Below are 21,243 nucleotides of genomic sequence, written 5' to 3'. Positions count from 1 at the left end.
GCACCGGTTTCATGGTCACGCCTAAAAAATCTATTGCCCTCTTGTGGTCTGAGGTTTGTAACCGCCAGAGCAACGCAAGTGCACACGTAATGTATGTGGACCACGCGTTGGCCATGCGTTGGCCAAGCGCTCGCGTCTGCATTTGTGTACTTGCGTAAAGTATGTTTCGGCCTATAGAAGTGCAGGTACTGTGTACCGCTGCGTACCGCCCCACTTCAAGCACTGTGTTTAATGACTCACTCAAAACACATAAAAGATGTGTGATTTAAAAAAAATTGTTACAGAACGGATCAGTGAACGAATCTGGATGAATCTTTTTGGTGAACGAATTTCAAAGACTTAAGTCACAAGTTAATGACAGACAGAGAAACATCATCTAGAGTTAATTCAGTCAACTAAATAAATGTGTCATTTACTGTAGTAATAGGTTTTTGTGGTGTTTTATATAGTGTTTGATATAATTTTAAACTACAGAAGTTGTGAAATGATTGATTCATGTTTTATCATTTTATTGGTAACACTTTACAATAAGGTTGTATTTGTCATCATTCATTAACAACATTAGTAAACATGAACCAATGAACAATAATTTTCCACCACTTATTAATCTTGGTTAATGTTATTGTAACTAAAAAACATGTACATGTTAACATAAGTTATGCATTATGAACTTACGTGAAATAAAAATGAATAATTGTATTTTCATACATTTACATTAACATAGATTAATAAATACTGAGAAAATATATTGTTCATTGTTAATGATACCTAATGCATTGACTGTTAACAAATATAACCCTATTGTAAAGTGCTACAATTTTTGGTAATAAATAGAGAACAAATAAAGGAATGATTTGGACAGATGAAATGGGTTGCCAATAAATAGACAGTTACAATAATATATGGTTTGTCTACTGTACATTGTTCAAGCGGGTTATTTTTATAACTTCATAGTTATTATTGAAAATGACAAAATTCTGAATGAATGATGTAAACTGATGTAAATACTGATGTAAAAAGTTTTAAAAAACAAAACACAATCTATGCAACAGAGTGGAATACATTAAATGTGCATATCTTTATAGTGTAATTGGGGGCTAAGCTCCCCTAAGATTGAAATCCTAAAATTGACCCCGAGTATAGGCTAAGACTAGTTTTTGAGAGTAAATGTTCAGTACTTTTTATACAGATTCAATTATCCCTATAAATCTATTAAACTCAATGACTATAGAATTATAATATCTCATCTTGTGCTATATGAAGAATAATATTCTGAGTGTTTTAGTTGGTTTCATGTCTCTAGGTCAAATGGTCATTGAGTTTAATGGAATTAGACTATTACAAACATTTACACTACTATATTTATTTGAAAACATATAGAATGTTAATTCCACAAACAGAGCATTGTGTCATGAAGGGGATATTTTTAAGAACATTTCATATTTGTTGTGATGTCATAATATCAAATGGTTAAATTGTTTAATTGATTTATATGGAATTTTTAAAAAAAATTCAGCTTTGTGCTAGACAAAGAAAACCATTTCATTCATTTCCAAGATGGTTTGTCTTGAAAATGTTATAGGCACAGAGAGTTTAATGGGTATTGTCGCGAATGTCAAACAAATGTCAAATATAAAACTAACTTTACCGCACTATGTGTTCTTGCTGGGCAATTTATAGATTTACATAGCCATAGCCTAGAACACATGGGCATGTATCAAAATGTGGAGCGCATACTAATCCACTAGGAATGAAACTGTTGAAATCTTCTCTGCATCTCTTTCCTTCTTGATTGCTTTCTTCACAAAGAGCATCATAAGATCAACAGTTGCACTCTCTCTCTTTCAAGATCACGCGCACGCGCAGTGTATGATTACAGTAACGATCTGTATTCTGTATAATGTGCCCAAACGAAGTGAACGACGCACTCTGCGCGGTGACATTTTCAGAAGACTCGCCCAGATGAAAATGAAATCTTAAGTGGTAAAAGTCCTTTTTTCTTGATTTGAGATTGTTCATACCAGTCTATCTCTATGCAATTTCACCGGACCGCGTCACATACTTTCAGTTTCCTCTGCATTTTCGTGAGGTAAGGATAGGCTACTACTTTGCAATGCTACATAATACACTTTCAGATATCTCAATATGTTTATAAGGCGTTGGCCAAAACGTCCAGATTTCTCACCTCAAAGCTATTCTAATTTTTCTATCAGTTTGTCTTCTCTTCAACAGTTGTTGAACGATGGACCTGTGCGACGAGTTGACCGGCGACAGAGACACTCTCATTCAACAGATGTTTAACGACACGCTTTTGCAGAGGAATTTAAGTGTTCCTGATGTTGAAGATGGACTTTTACCTAAGAGCATAAAGATAACCGTCGTTGTAGTCTACTTAATTGTGTGCGTGGTGGGACTCGTGGGGAACTGCGTGGTCATGTATGTAATTATTAGGTGAGAACAACTGCTGGAGGTCATATTGAGCATATTGAGTGTGTGTGCTAGAGGGAATTCACTATATTGAGTGATATGTAGAGAAGAAATACATGCAAGAAGTATGTACATTGAGTAGGGTTATTTTCAAGGTAAAACAAACACAAAAATACCTTATAGGGATAGTTCACCCAAAAATAAAAATTATCTCATTATTTACTCACCCTCATGACATCCCAGATGTGTATGACTTTCTTCTGCAAAATACAAACGAAGATTTTTAGAAGAATATTTCAGCTCTGTAGGTCCATACAATGCAAGTGAATGGTGACCAAAACGTTGAAGCTCCAAAAAGCACATAAAGGCAGAATAAAAGTAATCCATAAAACTCCAGTGTTTTAATCCGTCTTCTGAAGCGATCCAATTGGTTTTGTGTGAAAACCAACCAAAAGGTAACTCCTTTTTGCAATGTACATCTTGCCATTGTGGTCTTACGATCATGATTTCAAGCTCGATTAAACTTTATAGTGCTTGATGCATGTGCAGAGTGCTAGATGGTGCTAGGAAGTGTAAATGAGCTGGAAATCAGGATCGCCAAGAAAACTGCTGATGTCAAGGTTTATAGTGAAATAGGAGTTATATTTTGGTCTCTTCTCATGCAAAATGATTGGATCGCATCAGAAGACATGGATTAAACCACAGGAGTCTTATGGATTACTTTTATGCTGCCTTTACATGCTTGTTGGAGCTTCAATATTTTGGTCAACATTCACTTGCATCATAAGGACCAACAGAGATTAGATATCCTTCTAAAAATCTTTGTGTTCTGCAGAACACAGAAAGTCATACACATCTGTGATGGCACGACGGTCAGGAAATAATAAAATAATTTTAACTTTTGAGTGAACTATTCCTTAAATTACTTTTAAATAGGGGGCCTGGGCTCAGCGATTAAAGACGCTGACTACCACCCCTGGTGTCGCGAGATCGAACCCACGGTGTGTTGAGTGACTCCAGCCAGGTCTCCTAAGCAGCTAAATTTGGCCCGGTTGCTAGAGAGGGTAGAGTCACTTGAGGTAACCTCCTTGTGGTCGCCATAATGTGGTTCTCGCTCTCGGTGAGGCGCATGGTGAGTTGTGCGTGGATGCCGCAGGGAATAGCGTGAAGCCTCCACACGCGCTACGTCTCCGCAGTAACGCGCTCTACAAGCGACGTGATAAGATGTGCGGATTGACTGTCTCAGACGCAGAGGCAACTGAGAGTCGTCCTCTGCCACCTGGATTAAGGCGAGTCACTATGCCACCACGAGGACTTAGAGCGCATTGAGAATTGGGCATTCCAAATTGGGGAGAAAAGGGGAGACATTTTTTTTTTAAACTTTTAAATATGGTTAGTGCTCCATTGTAGGCGATTTAGATTTTGTTACATACATTCAAACATATATTCTTCATCCTTAGCTCACTTCTTAGAGATATATTTCTATTCATTTGTGTAGTATTTGCTGTAAGATGAAGACTGGAAATCAATGAGCTTTTTCCACAGATAAATTTTTATGCACTGTGTGATTCATACTTTTAATTAAAGCACTCAACATGTTCTTGTACAGCAGATGGAACTGTATATTAACATGATGAAATATTGGCTTGAAGTGACATAATTTTTCTTTTCTTGCTCTCACTATCCACAGTTACCATTGTAGATTGTGTCTGCCAGTCTCAAAACTGCACGCCTGCATGTTTATTACATTGCTAAATAAACATTTGGTTATTTCCCAACCCTCCTAGACAGGAGCTAAGACAGCTTTAATGAACACATTTACAGAATCCATAAAGTTCAGATAAGCAAAATACGCAATGATTTTTACAGTAAAGTAGAATACATTTTTCAGATTCATGCAGATTTTATGAAAGTAAGGCAAAATGTCCTCCTAATTTACCAACTCACACTCTTTGCCTGCGTGTTTGCTTTAGGATGACAGGCACAACGATGTAGTCATTTTGTCTCGCCCCCTCTCATGACTGTTTCGTTGAAGGTATAATTATGAAGGAATTCCATGCTGATCTAATGTACGGGCATATCTGCCTCATAATTAAGAGTCAGAAAATAGAATTGCTGTGTCACATAAGGGTCTTTTTTAAATTGAAGCATCCTCAAAGTTAGTTTATGATTCTGGTGTGTATAAAACGCACATGCTATACAGGGAAAAGTGAATGTGTCTTTGTCTTTATGCTGTGTTTTATAATGTGTGTGTTCATGCATTCATGTGTATGTATGGTCATTACTCACAGACGTGGTAATATATAGTCCTATGGGCCTATTTTAAAACCTGTTGCTAGGCTGGTTGCCTAGCACCGCCTGCAGATATTTCTTTACCTTCAAAGACCATAGCTTATTTTTCAGCTTCATTGAATTTGGACTGAAAAGTGTCAAACTACCTCTTGAGGGCTGTAAGAATTTTTAACGAGGAGTCAGCACATCACTGCCACAGTCTTCTCTTCATATCCAGAAAGATCCAATTTATGCTTAGATTAAACTGTGTATAAACTGCTTATTTGGGGATAAAGATGAGTGATTAAATTTAGATTCAATATTCATAGTTACAAGGCTTGTAATACTGAAGATCTAGCTTTAATCATTGTCATTTGCTTTTTGAATGATGCTCTTGCTTGCGCTTATATTTGTCGATATGTCGTCATATGGCATGACATTCCAAAAAGTGGCAGATGATCAATAAGACAATACTGTGTGTCAAAGTTCAAAAGATATTGCACAATTGCAATATCTTTTCCATTCGTTAGGGCTATGAATACCATTTTCTGTAAATATGTGAAGGTGTGAACAGATCATGCAATTGCACTGGTCTTCACAGAATAATTTCATTGTATTTTCTAGAATGACATAATGACAAATTTTAAATTTTTACTTGGCTCAAAAAATAATTTTATTTATAAAGATTATCCTTGGATTTGCCTTCATACCTGTAAACACAAAGTAACTACTCTCTTTGCATTATTTTCGTTACTAACATGTTTTTTTCCCAAAAAATGTTCTGTAATGATGACATTTTTTGATGAGTGATTTTGTACATGCCACAGGTTCACGAAGATGGAAACAGCCACCAACATTTACATCTTTAACCTGGCCCTGGCTGATGCACTAGTGCTGGCCACTCTTCCCTTCCAAGGCACGGATGTCCTCCTTGGTTTCTGGCCCTTCGGTCTGGCTCTTTGCAAGGCTGTGGTGGCCATTGACTACTACAACATGTTCACAAGTATCTTCACCCTGACCATAATGAGCGTGGATCGCTACATAGCAGTCTGCCACCCTGTGCGCTCCCTGTCAGTTCGCACCCCGCTCCGGGCCAAGCTGTTTAACGTGGTTGTGTGGGTGTTGGCATCAGCCGTAGGATTGCCTGTCATGATCATGGGTCAGGTGGAGGAGGACGCTAATGGTAGTCATGCTCTCTCGTAGCTATTTTACTGCCTCAGCCCACCATTCTGAAGCATACAAGATCCATTTTGTTCATTTCATCATTCGTGATGGTCAGTCCAATTTTTTTTTTCATTTGTATAAATTTTTTGTCATTTCTGTAAGGTTTGTGTTTTTTTTTAGACATCTTCTACTTAGACAGTTGTGCCTACAATGATAATATATAACTTAATGGTGTACTAAGTACCTTTTTGTTTATGTACAACAGTGTTCTTGGAATTGATACTGATACCTGTTGGCGATGATGCTTGGTTACCAATGCTATTGTAGAAATACCCAATTTTCATGCATATTTGTCTGCAGTGATGAATATATTTCACAACCAAAAGTGTCTGAAAATAGGGAGTCGTTTTCAACTGGTCATGTGATTTTAATTTGGCAGCCACTTTGAGCGGGGACAGCCCTTATATAGAATAAGATGGCGTTGACTAGGACTGAATATGACTGAAGCCTTCATCTCATGTGAGAACATTATCGGAAACGCATATTTGTCAAAAGTAGGGTACAATGGGTCTTAAGGCAACCCTTAAAGGAATATTCTGGATTTAATATAAGTTAAGCTCAGTCGACAGCATTTGTGGCATCATGTTGATTACACAAAACAAATATTTTGGCTTGTTCCTTCTTTTACTTCAAAAAAGCAAAAACTAGGGGCCTGGGTAGCTCAGTGGTAAAAGACGTTGGCTACCACCCCTGGAGTTCGCTAGTTCGAATCCCAGGTTGTGCTGAGTGACTCCAGCCGGGTCTCCTAAGCAACTAAATTGGCCCGGTTGCTAGGGAGGGTAGAGTCACATGGGGTAACCTCCTCGTGGTCACTATAATGTGGTTCGTTCTCGGTGGGGCGCATGGTGAGTTGAGCATGGATGCCGCGGTGAATGGCGTGAAGCCTCCACACGCGCTATGTCTCTGTGGCAACGCACTCAACAAGCCATGTGATAAGATGCGGGGGTTGATTTTCTCAGACGCGGAGGCAACTGGGAGTCATCCTCCGCCACCCTGATTGAGGCGAATCACTACGCAACCATGAGGACTTAAAAAGCGCACTGGGAATTGGGCATTCCAAATTGGGTGAAAAGAAAAAAAAAGAAAAAACCTACAGTGAGGCATTTACAATAGAAGTGAATGGGGCAGATCCGTAAACGTTAAAATACTCACTGTTTCAAAAGTATAGCCACAAGATGTAAACAAAATTCGTGTGAACATGATTTTAGTGTGATAAAATCGCTTACCTTTACTGTGTACATTTATATCCAATTTTATGACATAACACTGTAAACCCTAAAACACTAAACTTTTAAAAAACAACAATCTAAGCAACTTGACAGCTCAAATAATAGACAAGTTCTAACAGAAGTATGAATGTAAGATTTTTTATAAAATTATATGCTTCACATTGCTGCCTTTAAAAGGAGGGATGAGTCAAAATTATTTTTTGTGGTAATCAACATTATGCCACAAATGCTGTTGATTGAGCTTATCTTGTATTAAACCGGGAATATTCCTTTAAGGAATTTTTTTTATTTTTTTTATTATATATATATATTTTTTTTTTCAGGTCACAAAGTATATCAAGATTGGAAAAAACAAATCTTTTTACTGAATATTGATGGAGCAACATAATTTGTGTGAATGGAAAAAAATAACAGATTACATTTTTTATAAGGTGACGAGGGGGCATTTTACCCCACACTTTGTTTTATGGGGGCTTTTTTTTTTTTTTTTTTTACCCCAAATACTATCCTTTCACGTATTGGACAGTTATTGAAACACTTTTGATTAAATCACCTTGACCAAAACTGAAAATGACAAATAAGTATTTTGACTCACTTTGTCTTGCTTTAGCCCATTGTACCCTACTGTTAATTTCTTTAAATATAAAACTTTTTTAAAGGGATAGTTCAAACAAAAATAAAAATTCTCCCATCATTTACCCTCATGCCATCCCAGATGTGTATGACTTTTTTCTTCCGCTGAACACAAAACAAGATTTTTAGGAGAATATCTCAGCACTGTTGACCCATACAATGCAAGTGAATGGTGACCAGTACTTTGAAGCTCCAAGAAGCATATAAAGGCAGCGTAAAAGTAATTTTATGACTCCAGTGGTTTTATCCATGTCTTCAGAAGCGATAGGTGTGGGTGAGAAACAGATACATTGTAAGTCCTATTTTTACTATAAATTCTCCTCCCTGCCCAGTAGGCAGCGATATGCACAAAGAATGCGCATCACCAAAAACAAAAGAAGAATTCTTAGGAGAGAAGAGAGTGAAAGTGGACATTCATAGTAAAAAAGAACTTAAATATTGATCTGTTTCTCACCCACACTTATATAGCTTTTGAAGGCATGAATTTAACCACTGGAGTCGTATGGATTACTTTTATGCTGCCTTTGTATGCTTTTTGGGATTAAAAATTTTGTTCACCATTCACTTCAACTGAATGGACCAACAGAGCTGAGATATTTTTCTAAAAATCTTTGTTTGTGTTCAGCAGAAGAAAGAAAGTCTTTCAAATCTGGGATGGCATGAGGGTGAGTAAATGATGAGAGAATTTTTATTTTTGGGTGAACAAAATTATTAGATAAACCATATCCCTCTTCTCTCTTGTGCTCCCTTCTAAGAAGATGTTGCTCTCCATTTCATCAGGCCACTCATGATTCGTAGTAAATCATGGTACTACTTTAAAACACCTTTTTCAATTCATTCCCTAACTCAACTTACTTCTCTGCAGGTGTTGAGTGCATAGTGGTCCTGCCTGACCCAAGAGGACACTGGGAGCCTGTGTTCGCGACTAGCGTGTTCCTCTGCTCTTTTTTGATTCCTGTGGCAATCATAAGTGGCTGCTATGGGTTGATGGTGCGACGCCTACGCAGTGTACGTCTCCTCTCAGGCTCAAGAGAGAAAGACCGGAACCTGAGGAGAATCACCTATATGGTACTGTCTGTGGTAGCTGCCTTTGTGCTGTGCTGGATGCCAGTGCAGGTCTTGGCTCTGATCCAGGCCTTGGGAAAGGTGGATCTTGGAGGCAGCCAGGTCACTGTGGCAGCCATGCACTTCTGTATTGCTCTGGGCTATGCTAACAGTAGTTTAAACCCTGTTCTCTATGCCTTCCTGGATGAAAACTTCAAGCGGTGTTTCCGTGAATTCTGTGTGCCGACCAACTCCAGTTTGTACTTAGAAGATCAGCGCAAGAGGTCATTGAAAAAGGAGAGAGAATGTGGCGTGGAGGAAGAGGCAGCTGCTTCACAAGAAAAAGGAGTGGTTGTTGTAAGTCCCATTCCACTGTGTATGGATTAGAGGTTTTCTTTGAATATTTGGCCATTAGTTAGATAGTTGCAATTAAGTACAGTAGTATAAACATAGATGATTTTATCTGGTTAAAACTGTTTATTTCTCTTCATCTGCCAGATTCTAAATTGAGTGATAAGATGCATATATTGTACAACATACAAGACCATCAACACCTCACATGGGCAAAAGGTTTTTTTATTTTTATTTTATTTGTAATTTTTTTTTACAGCATTTGTTCCCCATTTTTGACACTTTGCATTGTTTACTGTCTTATTATTTGCTTATGTTTATTTCTGTATTGCATGTGTTGTTAATACCAGTGTTGGTATTGTTTATACCAGAATATCACTTATTTATTATTTCTATTTATTGTTGTTCATATGTTTTGTAAATACAGGCTACTTCTGCTTTGGTTATGCAAATTGTATATTAAAATTGCATATGCTAAGTATTTAATTATTATTATAATAACAAAGCTGTCTAAAATCTATGAACCTTAATATAAAGAGTATTTATGGAGTAATGTATACAATACACCAAAAAAATAAATAAATAAATAAAAACAAAATGTGTTACTGTTGCAATTAAAACTTGCACATACATGCAGACAATAACATTATTTCTGTATATTTTAATATAATACAACATTTTTCTATATTGATACTTATTGACACAGTACAGTCTGAATGATATTTAAATTCTTATGTGCCTCTATAATATTATTGGAAACCATTTAGCTATTTTTCTCCTGAGTGGTCTGACAATATGTTATAATGGCTTCTACTGAAGAAAGGAATCTTCCCAGAAAAAAAATAAAAAAATAAATCTGTATGTCAAATGTTGTTGAGAGTTGAGACAGTAGGGAAGGGGTGGGGATTTCAGGAAACTGTTGATTTATTAGTTTTATCACTTTGTGTCTGTGGTGGAATTGAGGCTGTTGAGAGTGATTTTTTTTTTATCTTTCGTCATGTGGCCAGCTTACAAGGAACCAATTGGAGTAAAGGATCTCAGAAACATCTGTTTTTGTCTGTTTTGTGTGAAGTGTTTGCCAGATGGTATTAAAATTCTTGATAGATGCTCCTTATGCCACGCTCCATCTCTTCCCACTTCAGGTTTTTAACCATATTTTAATTAAACTCTTGACTGAAGGGGATCAAAGAATATAAAGAATACATAAATTAACTGCTTGTTCTTCTTCAGGTTTGTTACATTAGAGAACTAAAAGCGGCATGCAGAGAGTGAATAAATAATCTATGTATTTTACTAAAGTAATTAACAAAATGTGTATAGAAGATTGTATTATTTTATTTTTTTGCATCATAAAATGTACTATTTATTAATTAACAAATAATAGCTTAAATGATAACCTTATAAACAAAATATATACAATTGTAATAATAAAAAATTTGATCAGTTATTCAGAAACAACTTAAAGGAATAGTTCACCCAAAAATGAAAATTCTCTCATCACTTACTCACTGTCATGTTATCCCAGATGTGTATGACTTTGTCTTCTGCAGAACACAAACAAAGATTTTTAGAATAATTTCTCAGCTCTGTTGGTCCATTCAATGCAAGTGAGTGGTGACCAAAACTTTTAAGCACATAAAGGCATCATAAAGGTAATCCATAAGACTCCAGTTGTTTAATCCATGTCTTCTGTAGCGATCCATTACCATTGGGTGGAAACAGACCGTCTCTGTGGCGAACATGATTCTAAGCTTGATTACACTTTTCTAGAGACTTCAATTGCACAATATACAGTGAAAAAGGAATTGCTTCAGAAGACATGGATTAAAACACTGCAGTTTTATGGATTACTTTTATGCTGCCTTTGTGCTTTTAGGAGCTTCAAAGTTTTGGTCACCATTCACTTGCACTGTATGGACCTACAGTGCTGAAATATTATTTGTGTTCTGCAGAAGAAAGAAAGTCATACACGTCTGGGATGGCATGAGGGTGAGTAAATGATGAGAGAATTTTCATTTTTGGGTGAACTATTCCTTTAAGGTTTTATTAAAGATAATATCTGTAGCCTAAATTAATCATTGAGGCAGTCCTCACAATAACTTTTTTTAATTTTATTACGAATTTTATATAAAACAAAACATCAAGGCAGAACAACATAACTTTTATTTATTTAATATTTTGCTTGTCACCTTCATCATTAACAATGTGGTTGAACAGTTTTGACCAGCAGAAATATGAACTGGTTGAAATGCTTGAATACATTTAGCTTTAAACAAGGCCACTAGAAGTCCCTGACTTAAGAAAGATGTCTTCTGGTATGTCCATGCATTACTGTGTCTACTACAGTGCAGAGCGTGGTTGTACTGTATAGCACCGCCAAGGTCATGGGTTCAATTCTCAAAGAACACACATACTGATTAAAAAATGTATCCCTCAAAGTTGCTTTGGATAAAGGTGTCTGCCAAATGCATGTGTTTTTCAGGACCTAATCATTCCGCTGTTTAATTGTCAGAAGGGTTCCAGATTTTAACGATATGTCCATAAACCTTTGTTCAACCAGCATTAAAAAGCAGTGTATATAATTGGGATACTACTGATTAAACATTAATGCCCATAAATAATCAAAGGTTACTTCTGTTTTCCAATAGACAGCTTGTCATAAATGTATTTATTTTTTGAAGAAAAAAAAACCCATTAAAAATAATAAAACTACATATTTGTAACCACCTGTCATTTACATTAAAACACGTAGACCTAGCCTATAGCTATTTTCTGAAATCACATCAATACACAATATATTTTAATCAGTCAAAGTTCTCTGTAAACCCACTATTCATGATAATCTTCATTGATTAACATGACATATTTGAATTGTTAGGCACTTTCCACTAATTATTAATAAAGGTTATTGAAGGTTACTCATTGAATATCATGTGAAATTAGTTCCCTATCTGTCACTCACTCGATGTTGTGTCGATGTAGTGACACTAGGGGTCACTCTTGGGTGGCCCAAACACCTCTGCTTTTTTTTAAAAAGGCCAATGGGAACCAGCGAGTGGAATTTGCATGTCACTCCCCTGGGCATACGGGTATAAAAGGAGTTGGTATGCAACCACTCATTCAAATTTTCTCTTCGGAGCCGAGCTGTTGTATTCAGTGCACTGAATTCAATTCCCTCCAAAGACGCACCTCAAAACTGCTGGATTTACGGGATTCTGGATTCTCCCCCTCTGAACCCGTGGAGTGAAGAGAACGCCCCTGGGCGCTTCGGCAGAGCGAAAAAGAGAGCGTATTCTTAAAAAGCATATTTTCATTCACAAAAAGAGCGGCACACATGGAATGTCTTTTTAAAGATGCCTTTCCGTTTGTGTGTTATTCCTGGTTGCGGTCGTTATCTCTCCGCTTCTGACGGCCACAATCGCTGTCTTATGTGTCTGGTTGCTGCCCACGTGGATACATCGTTCGTGGATGGGTCATGTCCTTATTGCGAGAACTTGACCATTGCAACATTGCGGTTGCGGCTTGCTTTCGTAAGAAAGCAAGCCACCCCAGCGGCTCCCCGCACCGGTCCTTCTACTACGGGATTGAGGCCACGTCGGTTAGCACTAGGGGCGATTTGGGGACATCAATGGGACCACCTCCGCTGGGTATCCCCCCACAGACCTCCCATTCCCCAGCACGCTCGCTTGCCCCAGTCGGGCGCTCGGACGAGACCGCCGGCTCGTCTCAGGGCGAGTTCAACCTCTTGTTTGGAGCCCGGGAAGACGATGAGTTATTGAACGCAGCATCGGAGAGCGGGCTCGTCCAGTCGGACGCAGAGGCTTCGGCTGGGCTTCCTCCTTCGGTAATGGTCGCCCAGTCTCAGGCCGACATGGAAATGACAGACATGCTTTCCCGGGCGGCTGTGAGCGTCGGGCTAGAGTGGACCCTCCACTCTCCCCTGAACCCTTGCGGCTCAATGATTGGTTCCTGGGCTCATGGCGCTGCCCACAGCCACGCCCCGCCCTGGTTCCTTTCTTTCCGGAAGCGCGTGAGGAACTGACAAGATCGTGGGAGGCACCTTTTACTGCCCAGTCCTGGTCTTTCAGCTCCCCCGCTCTCACTACCCTCGATGATGGAGTGGCCAGGGGGTATTCGGTGATCCCTCAGGTGGATAAGGCACTCGTGGTGCACTTGTGTCCGCAGAGCCCATCCAGGGCCTGTAGGTTTATGTCATCCCTGGTGACTAGGGCCTACGGTGCCGCTGGACAAGCCGCCTCCGCCCTGCACGCCATGGCTCTCCTGCAAGTACACCAAGCCAAGGCACTAAAATCTGCTCGAGGGTAGTTCTGACCCGGGATTGATGCAGAAACTGCGCTCGGCAACCGACCTCGCTCTCCGGGCGACAAAGGTCATGGTGCGGTCTCTCGGGCAGGCGATGTCCACCCTGGTGGTCATTTTCAGTTTAGTGTCATACGCTAGATACATGCTAGAGCAGAACTTCAGGTGTGTCGTGGTTACAACAGACGCCTCCAAGATGGGCTGGGGCACCATATGCAACGGGCACACAGCCACCAGCTACTGGACTGGCCTGCGGCTGTGTTGGCACATCTACTGCCTAGAGTTGTTGGCAGTACTGCTCGCCCTGCGGAGGTTCCGGTCATTGATATCCAGGGCAAGCACGTGTTGGTCCGGATGGACAACATAGCAACGGTAGCTTACATCAACCGTCAAGGTGGTATATGCTCCCGTTGCATGTCGCCTGCGCCTCAAGTCGCTGCGAGCCACTCACATCCCGGGCGACCTCAACACCACGGCGGACGCACTGTCATGACAGGTTACGCTCAGAGGAGAGTGAAGACTCCACCCCCAGGTGGTCCAGCTGATTTGGAGCCGATTCGGTCGAGCACAGGTAGACCTGTTTGCTTCCCGGGAATCCTCCCATTGCCCGCTTTGGTATGCCCTGACCGAGGCACCCCTCGGTATAGACGCACTGGCACACAGCTGGCCCCCTTGACTACACAAGTATGTGTTTCCACCAGTGAGCCTACTTGCACAGACCCTGTGCATGGTCAGGGAGGATGAGGAGCAGGTCATCCTAGCAGCACCCTACTGGCCCACCCAGACATGGTTCTCGGATCTCATACTCCTCGCGACACGGGACGGGGCACCATTTGGCACCCGCTACCAGACCTCTGGAATCTCCACGTCTGGCCCTTGGATGGGGCGTATTTGGATCGCACGCAGAGCTTTAGAAGCTCCGAGCAGCTCTTTGTCTGCTTTGGTGGACAGCGGAAAGGAAGCGCTGTCTCCAAACAGAGGATCGCCCACTGGGTCATTGATGCCATCGTGAGGGCATATCAGGCTCAAGATGTGCCACACCCTGGAAGAAGGTTTTATAGACGTATGACACTAAACTGAAAATGAGTTTTAGACCCATGGGTCAGCAGTACGTCTGGAGTAAGATGACAAGGTGATGACAAGAACGACACCATCCCCACAGTCAAGCATGGAGGTGGGTCAGTCCTGTTATGGGGGTGTTTTGCGGCTGCAGGAAACGGCTATCCTGACTATGTGATTGACACCATGGATTCTTTCAGGTATCAGGCCATTTTGGCATGAAAAATGTGATGCCTTCAGTGTGTAAATTGAAGCTCGGTGTCACTGGACGTTCCAGCAAGACAATAACACCAAGGATACATCCAAGTTGTCCAAAATCTGGTTCAGGGATAGGTCGTGGAATGTTCTTAAATGGCCCTTTCAGTCCATCATTAAAATCCCATTGCAAACCTTTGTTGGGATTTCAAGGAAGCAGTGGCAGCACAGAAACCAAAGAATGTCAATGATCTGGAAGCTTTTGCTCATGAGAAATGTGTAAAAATTCTAATAGAGAGGTGTCTGAAGCCTGAGAACACTTACCTGAAACATTTATTTGCTGTTATTAAGGATAAGGTTGCTCCACAAATGATTGATTTTGGGGCTTGAATATTTTTGACATGACATTTGTGGAGAGAATTAGTTATTTTTTATTTTAAAATTTGGGTAAACTGAACTCTTTGTTCTCAAAATCACACAAATGTGTATTAAAAACTTACTTTGACTGTTTACTGAGGTTTTGATGGGTTTTAATTCACATCACCAGAATGTATTGCTGGTCAGGGGGGTTGAATAATTTTGATTATATATATATATATATACAGTTGCATATACAGTACATCCGGAAAGTATTCACAGCGCTTCACTTTACAGCCTTATTCCAAAATTGATTAAATTCATTATTTTCCTCAAAATTCTACAAACAATACCCCATAATGACAATGTGAAAGAAGTTTGTTTGAAATCTTTGCAAATTTATTAAAAATAAATAAATAAATAAATAAATAAATAAACACATGTACATAAGTATTCACAGCCTTTGCTCAATACTTTGTTGAAGCACCTTTGGCACCAGTTACAGCCTCAAGTCTTTTTGAGTATGATGCTACAAGCTTGGCACACCAATTTGTGGGCAGATTCTCCCATTCTTCTTTGCAGGACCACTCAAGCTCCATCAGGTTGGATGGGGAGCGTCGGTGCACAGCCATTTTCAAATCTCTCCAGAGATGTTCAATCGGTTTCAAGTCTGGGCTCTGGATGGGCCACTCAAGGACATTCATAGAGTTGTCCCGGAGCCACTCCTTTGTTATCTTGGCTGTGTGCTTAGGGTCGTTGTCCTGTTGGAAGATGAACCTTCACCCCAGTCCGAGGTCCAGAGCGCTCTGGAGCAGGTTTTCATCAAGGATGTCTCTGTACATTGCTGCATTCATCCTTCCCTCGATCCTGACTAGTCTCCCAGTTCCTGCCGCTGAAAAACATCCTCACAGCATGATGCTGCCACCACCATGCTTCACTGTAGGGATGGTATTGGCCAGGTGATGAGCGGTGCCTGGTTTCCTCCAGACATGCCGCTTGCCATTCAGGCCAAAGAGTTCAATCTTTGTTTCATCAGACCAGAGAATTTTGTTTCTCATGGTCTGAGAGTCCTCCAGGCGGGCTGTCATGTGCCTTTTACTGAGGAGTGGCTTCCGTCTGGCCACTCTACCATACAGGCCTGATTGGTGGAGTGCTGCAGAGATGGTTGTTCTTCTGGAAGTTTCTCCTCTCTCCACACAGAAATGCTGGAGCTCTGTCAGAGTGACCATCGGGTTCTTGGTCACCTCCCTGTCTAAGGCCCTTCTCCCCCGATCGCTCAGTTTGGCCAGGTGGCCAGCTCTAGGAAGAGTCCTGGTGGTTCCAAACTTCTTCCATTTACAGATGATGGAGGCCACTGTGCTCATTGGGACCTTCAATGCTGCAGACATTTTTCTGTACCCTTCCCCAGATCTGTGCCTCGATACAATCCTGTCTCGGAGGTCTACAGATAATCCCTTGGACTTCATGGCTTGGTTTGTGCTCTGACATGCACTGTTAACTGTGGGACCTTATATACACAGGTGTGTGCCTTTCCAAATAATGTCCAATCAACTGAATTTACCACAGGTGGACTCCAGTCAAGTTGTAGAAACATCTCAAGGATGATCAGTGGAAACAGGATGCACCTGAGCTCAATTTTGAGTGTCATGGCAAAGGCTGTGAATACTTATGTACATGTGATTTTTTTCGTTTTTTATTTTTAATAAATTTGCAAAGATTTCAAACAAACTTCTTTCACGTTGTCATTATGGGGTATTGTTTGTAGAATTTTGAGGGAAAATAATTAATTTAATCCATTTTGGAATAAGGCTGTAACATAACAAAATGTGGAAAAAGTGAAGCGCTGTGAATACTTTCCGGATGCACTGTAAATATATATATATATATATATATATATATATATATATATATATATATATATATATATATATATATAGACATTTATTATCAGCAACTTCTCAATGTAGCATCATGTACAGATCCTGGATTGCAAATGTACACATCCATAAATGTGCCCTTGGCATCACAGATGCCCTGCAGTAGCACTGAAGGGAAAAGTTTTCTGTTTATGTAACATTTCTTCTGTGGCTCTGCAGGAGGAAGAATCCTGATGTGGCACCCATAGATGGCACCTGCAGCACAGTGGAATGCCTCATGGCCAGAGGACAAAGACTGAAATTTTTAACACAGTTTATTAATTGTTATTATATTTATTATGTATTTATTGCTTATTTATGTGTTTTTACTATTTAATATGTATTCAACTGTATTCTAAATATATTGTCTGATATGAATGGTTGAAGTCTACCAGAATTAAATTTCCCTCTAACATCTGACCTGTTTGGTCAGGTACTTGCATATGCTTGAGAAGGTTTCTATTTCTTTCATTGCTTGATAGGCAGTATAAGAGCACACCTGTCTTCCCTGGTTCTGAGTCAAACAGTTACTGTACTACATGATTACTGTATCATAGGCTGTGTCTCGTTTCGAAGGCTGCGTGCTAGGTAGGACGCGTCCTTTGAATGCTGCAGTATACCGAGCGTCCTCCTTTAAATAAGCCTCGTTTAAACGAGACGGCCTTCGTAGGACAAACGGAAACGGAACGTAACATGGTTGCTATGACAGCACGCCACTCTGCCAGTGCTTTGACTGAGAAGGGAACAAAGTCCCAGAAGGGAATGTATGAGGTACATTTTAGGAGAGTTCTAATGATGTAAAGATTTTACAGGTGTACTTTTAGTCTAATACTTTATTTTAATTATATATAATATAGTTATACATATGATATATTCTGCACCCATCTACTGAGGTACTTCAACTTGGGAATTAACATTACTTGCGTTTGAACATCATATTTACGGGCAAATTGGCGTTATTATTATTTATTTTTTAGACATTTCCGTTGAAGCAAAGAATTATGGGTTGTGAGTGCCCATGAAGGATACGCCTCATGCATCTTCCGAATTCCCGTGAAAGAAGGTCGCATTCGAAGGCTGCATTCGGAGTGTCCTACTCGCTTTTCTGAAACAAGACATCCTCGATGACGTATGCGGCCGACAAACGCGACCTCCGGAGGACGCAGCCATAGACGTGAAATGTCCTCTTTGTGTTGAAGTCTGGCCTGGTTAATGACTAATGATATACGTGACACAGATGAGGTACAGGTACTTCTTGCATTAATGTATAGTGATGTTTGTGCACCTAACTGTACAAAGCCTGTCGGACTGAGTATCAACCTCTTGATGTTTGAGTACCAAGAAGACAAACGGCAGGTATGTATGTGGAATGTAGGCTAATCCATTTCAATATTATTAACTGTCAAACTTCCCCTGTATTTGCCAGTTTATTATAAATCTGATGTAGTCTAATACAACAGCCCTGCAATAAATGTTAACATTATAACCTTGCTGAGGTTAATTTTTTTTTATTATTATTATTTATTTATTTTATTTTTTATCTAGGTGTACCAAGCAAGTTGTGAAGTCTACATATAAATGCGTAGACAGGTTAACAAAAAAGCATAATGATTAGACAAACATACAAAGCTAGAGAGACATGCTAATATTGCACGTCTCCTCTCCATCGCATCCTGGCTCTTCTTTGACAGATTTGCCTCCTCAGTTGAGCAGCCTCCACTTTAGCTTCTTTATAAAGCATACCAATGGCAATCTGGGTCTGATCCATTTTGATGCTTTTTGTCTAATTTGGTTTCTCCTCATTCATTAATTCACTAACATCCACAACATCAACCTTTTTCCCGCCACTGGCTTTTTATATGTAGGCTACAGATCTAGGAACACTCAGAATATATATATATATATATATATATATATATATATATATATATATATATATATATATATACATATTAAAAAAAGAGGTACGGTTGTGATTTATACCATATTTCATTTTATTGTAAATATACATTACAATGAAGATAACCGGAGCAGGCAGTATAGCCAAGACCAGCTGAGATGGTGACGTCAAGTACGCTGCTGTTCCAAATGCAGAATGACCGTACTGCGTCCTCCCGTTCTCAGGATTTTGTACTCCCAAGTCGAACTTCCCATGTACGAACTTGGCGTAGGAACGTCTCTTATTTTGCAACGCGGAAGTAAGAAGCGGCATTTCCGGCGAATGTTACGCTTCCATTGACCGCAGTGTAAATAACTATAAGGTTATAATACCAGAATTTAGTGATATGGGCTTATAAACTATCACACAACCACAGGATGTACAGCAGAATTATGTGCCAATGTTGGATAGTTTTCTAACATCAGCATTTATAGTAAAATAATAAGTAAATCATTCACTTGTTGCTGTGTTTTATATTGTAGAGATGGTAATAAAATCTTCTTTCTTTACCGAGAATGTGACGATGCAGTCTTTCTTGTCTCCATGTAAACCTCCATTTATATCAGTCCTGGTTCTACCCTCAAACGAAACTTAGAGCACCCTCAGTTGCAGACCAGGGCAATCTACTGCCCGTGGGTCGATTTATCATGAATGTTTTTTTATTAGATCTTTCATTTATCTGGCTTTTGGACCTATCGCGCATCCACAAACTTTTAATATGCTCAGGGTTGCCGGATAACAGATGCAAAACACCAATCAGAGATTTATACTTGCATAAATTGGAAATATTTCGCCTTATGACATACTTAATTTATGCAATCTGGCAACCATACATGTGAGTGCATGCGCTTTCTCTCTGCAAAACACAAACAACAACTTAATGCTCAATGGTGCAGGGAGGGGACACGCGAGTAAAACAGAGTGAGAGAGGAATATATTTATTCTTTGTGTTATTTGTAAAATGCTGAAGTCCCTCACACCTGTATGTGAATGTTACTCAGGCAGTAATCATTTATCAGTGTCATGCAGCCTGTTTTACTCAGTTGTGTGCTGAATGGGGTGCCAAACATTGACAAGACCCACATCATGACCCATGAGCGTGTAAACAGGTTGATAAAGTTCTGAGAATAAAACAAGTAAATGGGTCCACTTTGCGGCCAACATTAAAATAAGCTTTTAGAATCTCTTTCCCGAATATTTTATTTTACTTATAAACCAGACTCCTAATGTAAAGTGTTAAATTGAATACTAAATTACCACTGCATTGAAGTATGGTAAAATAATCAATTAATAATTTTATTCAGTTTTACTAACACATGATAGAAAGTATAGCGGCAAAACTTCAAGCAATCGCAGAATGGTCCCATCAGTATACACTTGAGAAAATTGTGCATCATTCATTGAGTGCATGTCTGGGCTTAAAAGATAAAACTATACAGAACTTTTTATCTTCTCTGTTCCATGTTCTACTGAACAGCTGATGTGGCCCCAGTACCAAAATAATTGCACACCCCTGCTCAATTGAATATGTAAGACTAATACTGTAAATTGGCAAGCAGATTTTCTTGAATACCAGCAAACACACAAAAATCCTTGCATTTTGTGAATGCACAAAATGCTGCATCAAAACCTGTAAACGTGTATGATTTTGCAAATCAGTATGTCCTAATCTGCAGGCGCAGAATTTTGCCGTCATTTTCAGCGACAGATCATGGGGAAAAAAACCCCCCGAAGCAATAAATGTTTTGTACAATAAAAAAACTAACTTTTCTTTACGTTGTTTAAGTAGCATTTAAACATGATTTAATCTATTAAAAAATGTGTAATTATGATACATCTCCACTTTATACAGAGCACCCCCACTATTTTCAGAAGCACCATCAGTGATTTTGATCTGGAACCGGGCCTGATTTATATGCACCTGCATAACTTCCAATGATGGAAGTGGCCCAAAGACTGACAGTGGACATTCTGACCCTTGTTTGAGGTCAGTAGGTCACATGACCAAGGAGCTATTGAAATTAGAAAGTTAAAAAAATTCAGATAAAACCATGCAAGACGAAAATTGACAAACTAAAGGGTGTGCAGTATACAAGGGTAGTCAGTGGACATTTTGAACCTTGAGGTCAATAGATCACATGACCAAGGAGCTATTGAAATTCAGATGTAAAAAAGTTTGTACTTTGTTTACGCTCTCTAACTAATTCAAGTAGAAATACGGAATGCTGCTCACATTTTCACGTTTATTAGCTTTGGAAAGCGAATTAATGTCCGAATC

The 21,243-nt window shown here is 39.4% G+C and overlaps 1 protein-coding gene across 1 annotated transcript; it reads left to right on the top strand.

Moving 5' to 3' along the window:
• The first annotated feature begins 1,993 nt into the window (after positions 1–1,993).
• Positions 1,994–9,544, top strand: LOC127420113 (delta-type opioid receptor-like). The gene is made up of 4 exons (XM_051662114.1): positions 1,994–2,089; positions 2,214–2,451; positions 5,526–5,884; positions 8,650–9,544. Exons 2-4 carry the CDS (start codon positions 2,243–2,245, stop codon positions 9,213–9,215), a joined length of 1,134 nt encoding a protein of 377 aa, XP_051518074.1. The 5' UTR covers positions 1,994–2,089; positions 2,214–2,242; the 3' UTR covers positions 9,216–9,544.
• The last annotated feature ends 11,699 nt before the right edge of the window (positions 9,545–21,243 follow it).

Source organism: Myxocyprinus asiaticus, chromosome 29, assembly GCF_019703515.2.
Source record: "Myxocyprinus asiaticus isolate MX2 ecotype Aquarium Trade chromosome 29, UBuf_Myxa_2, whole genome shotgun sequence".
In the NCBI taxonomy this organism is placed as follows: Eukaryota; Metazoa; Chordata; class Actinopteri; order Cypriniformes; family Catostomidae; genus Myxocyprinus; species Myxocyprinus asiaticus.
Note: the sequence above shows the minus strand (reverse complement) of the source record. Positions and strands in the feature narration are given on the sequence as shown.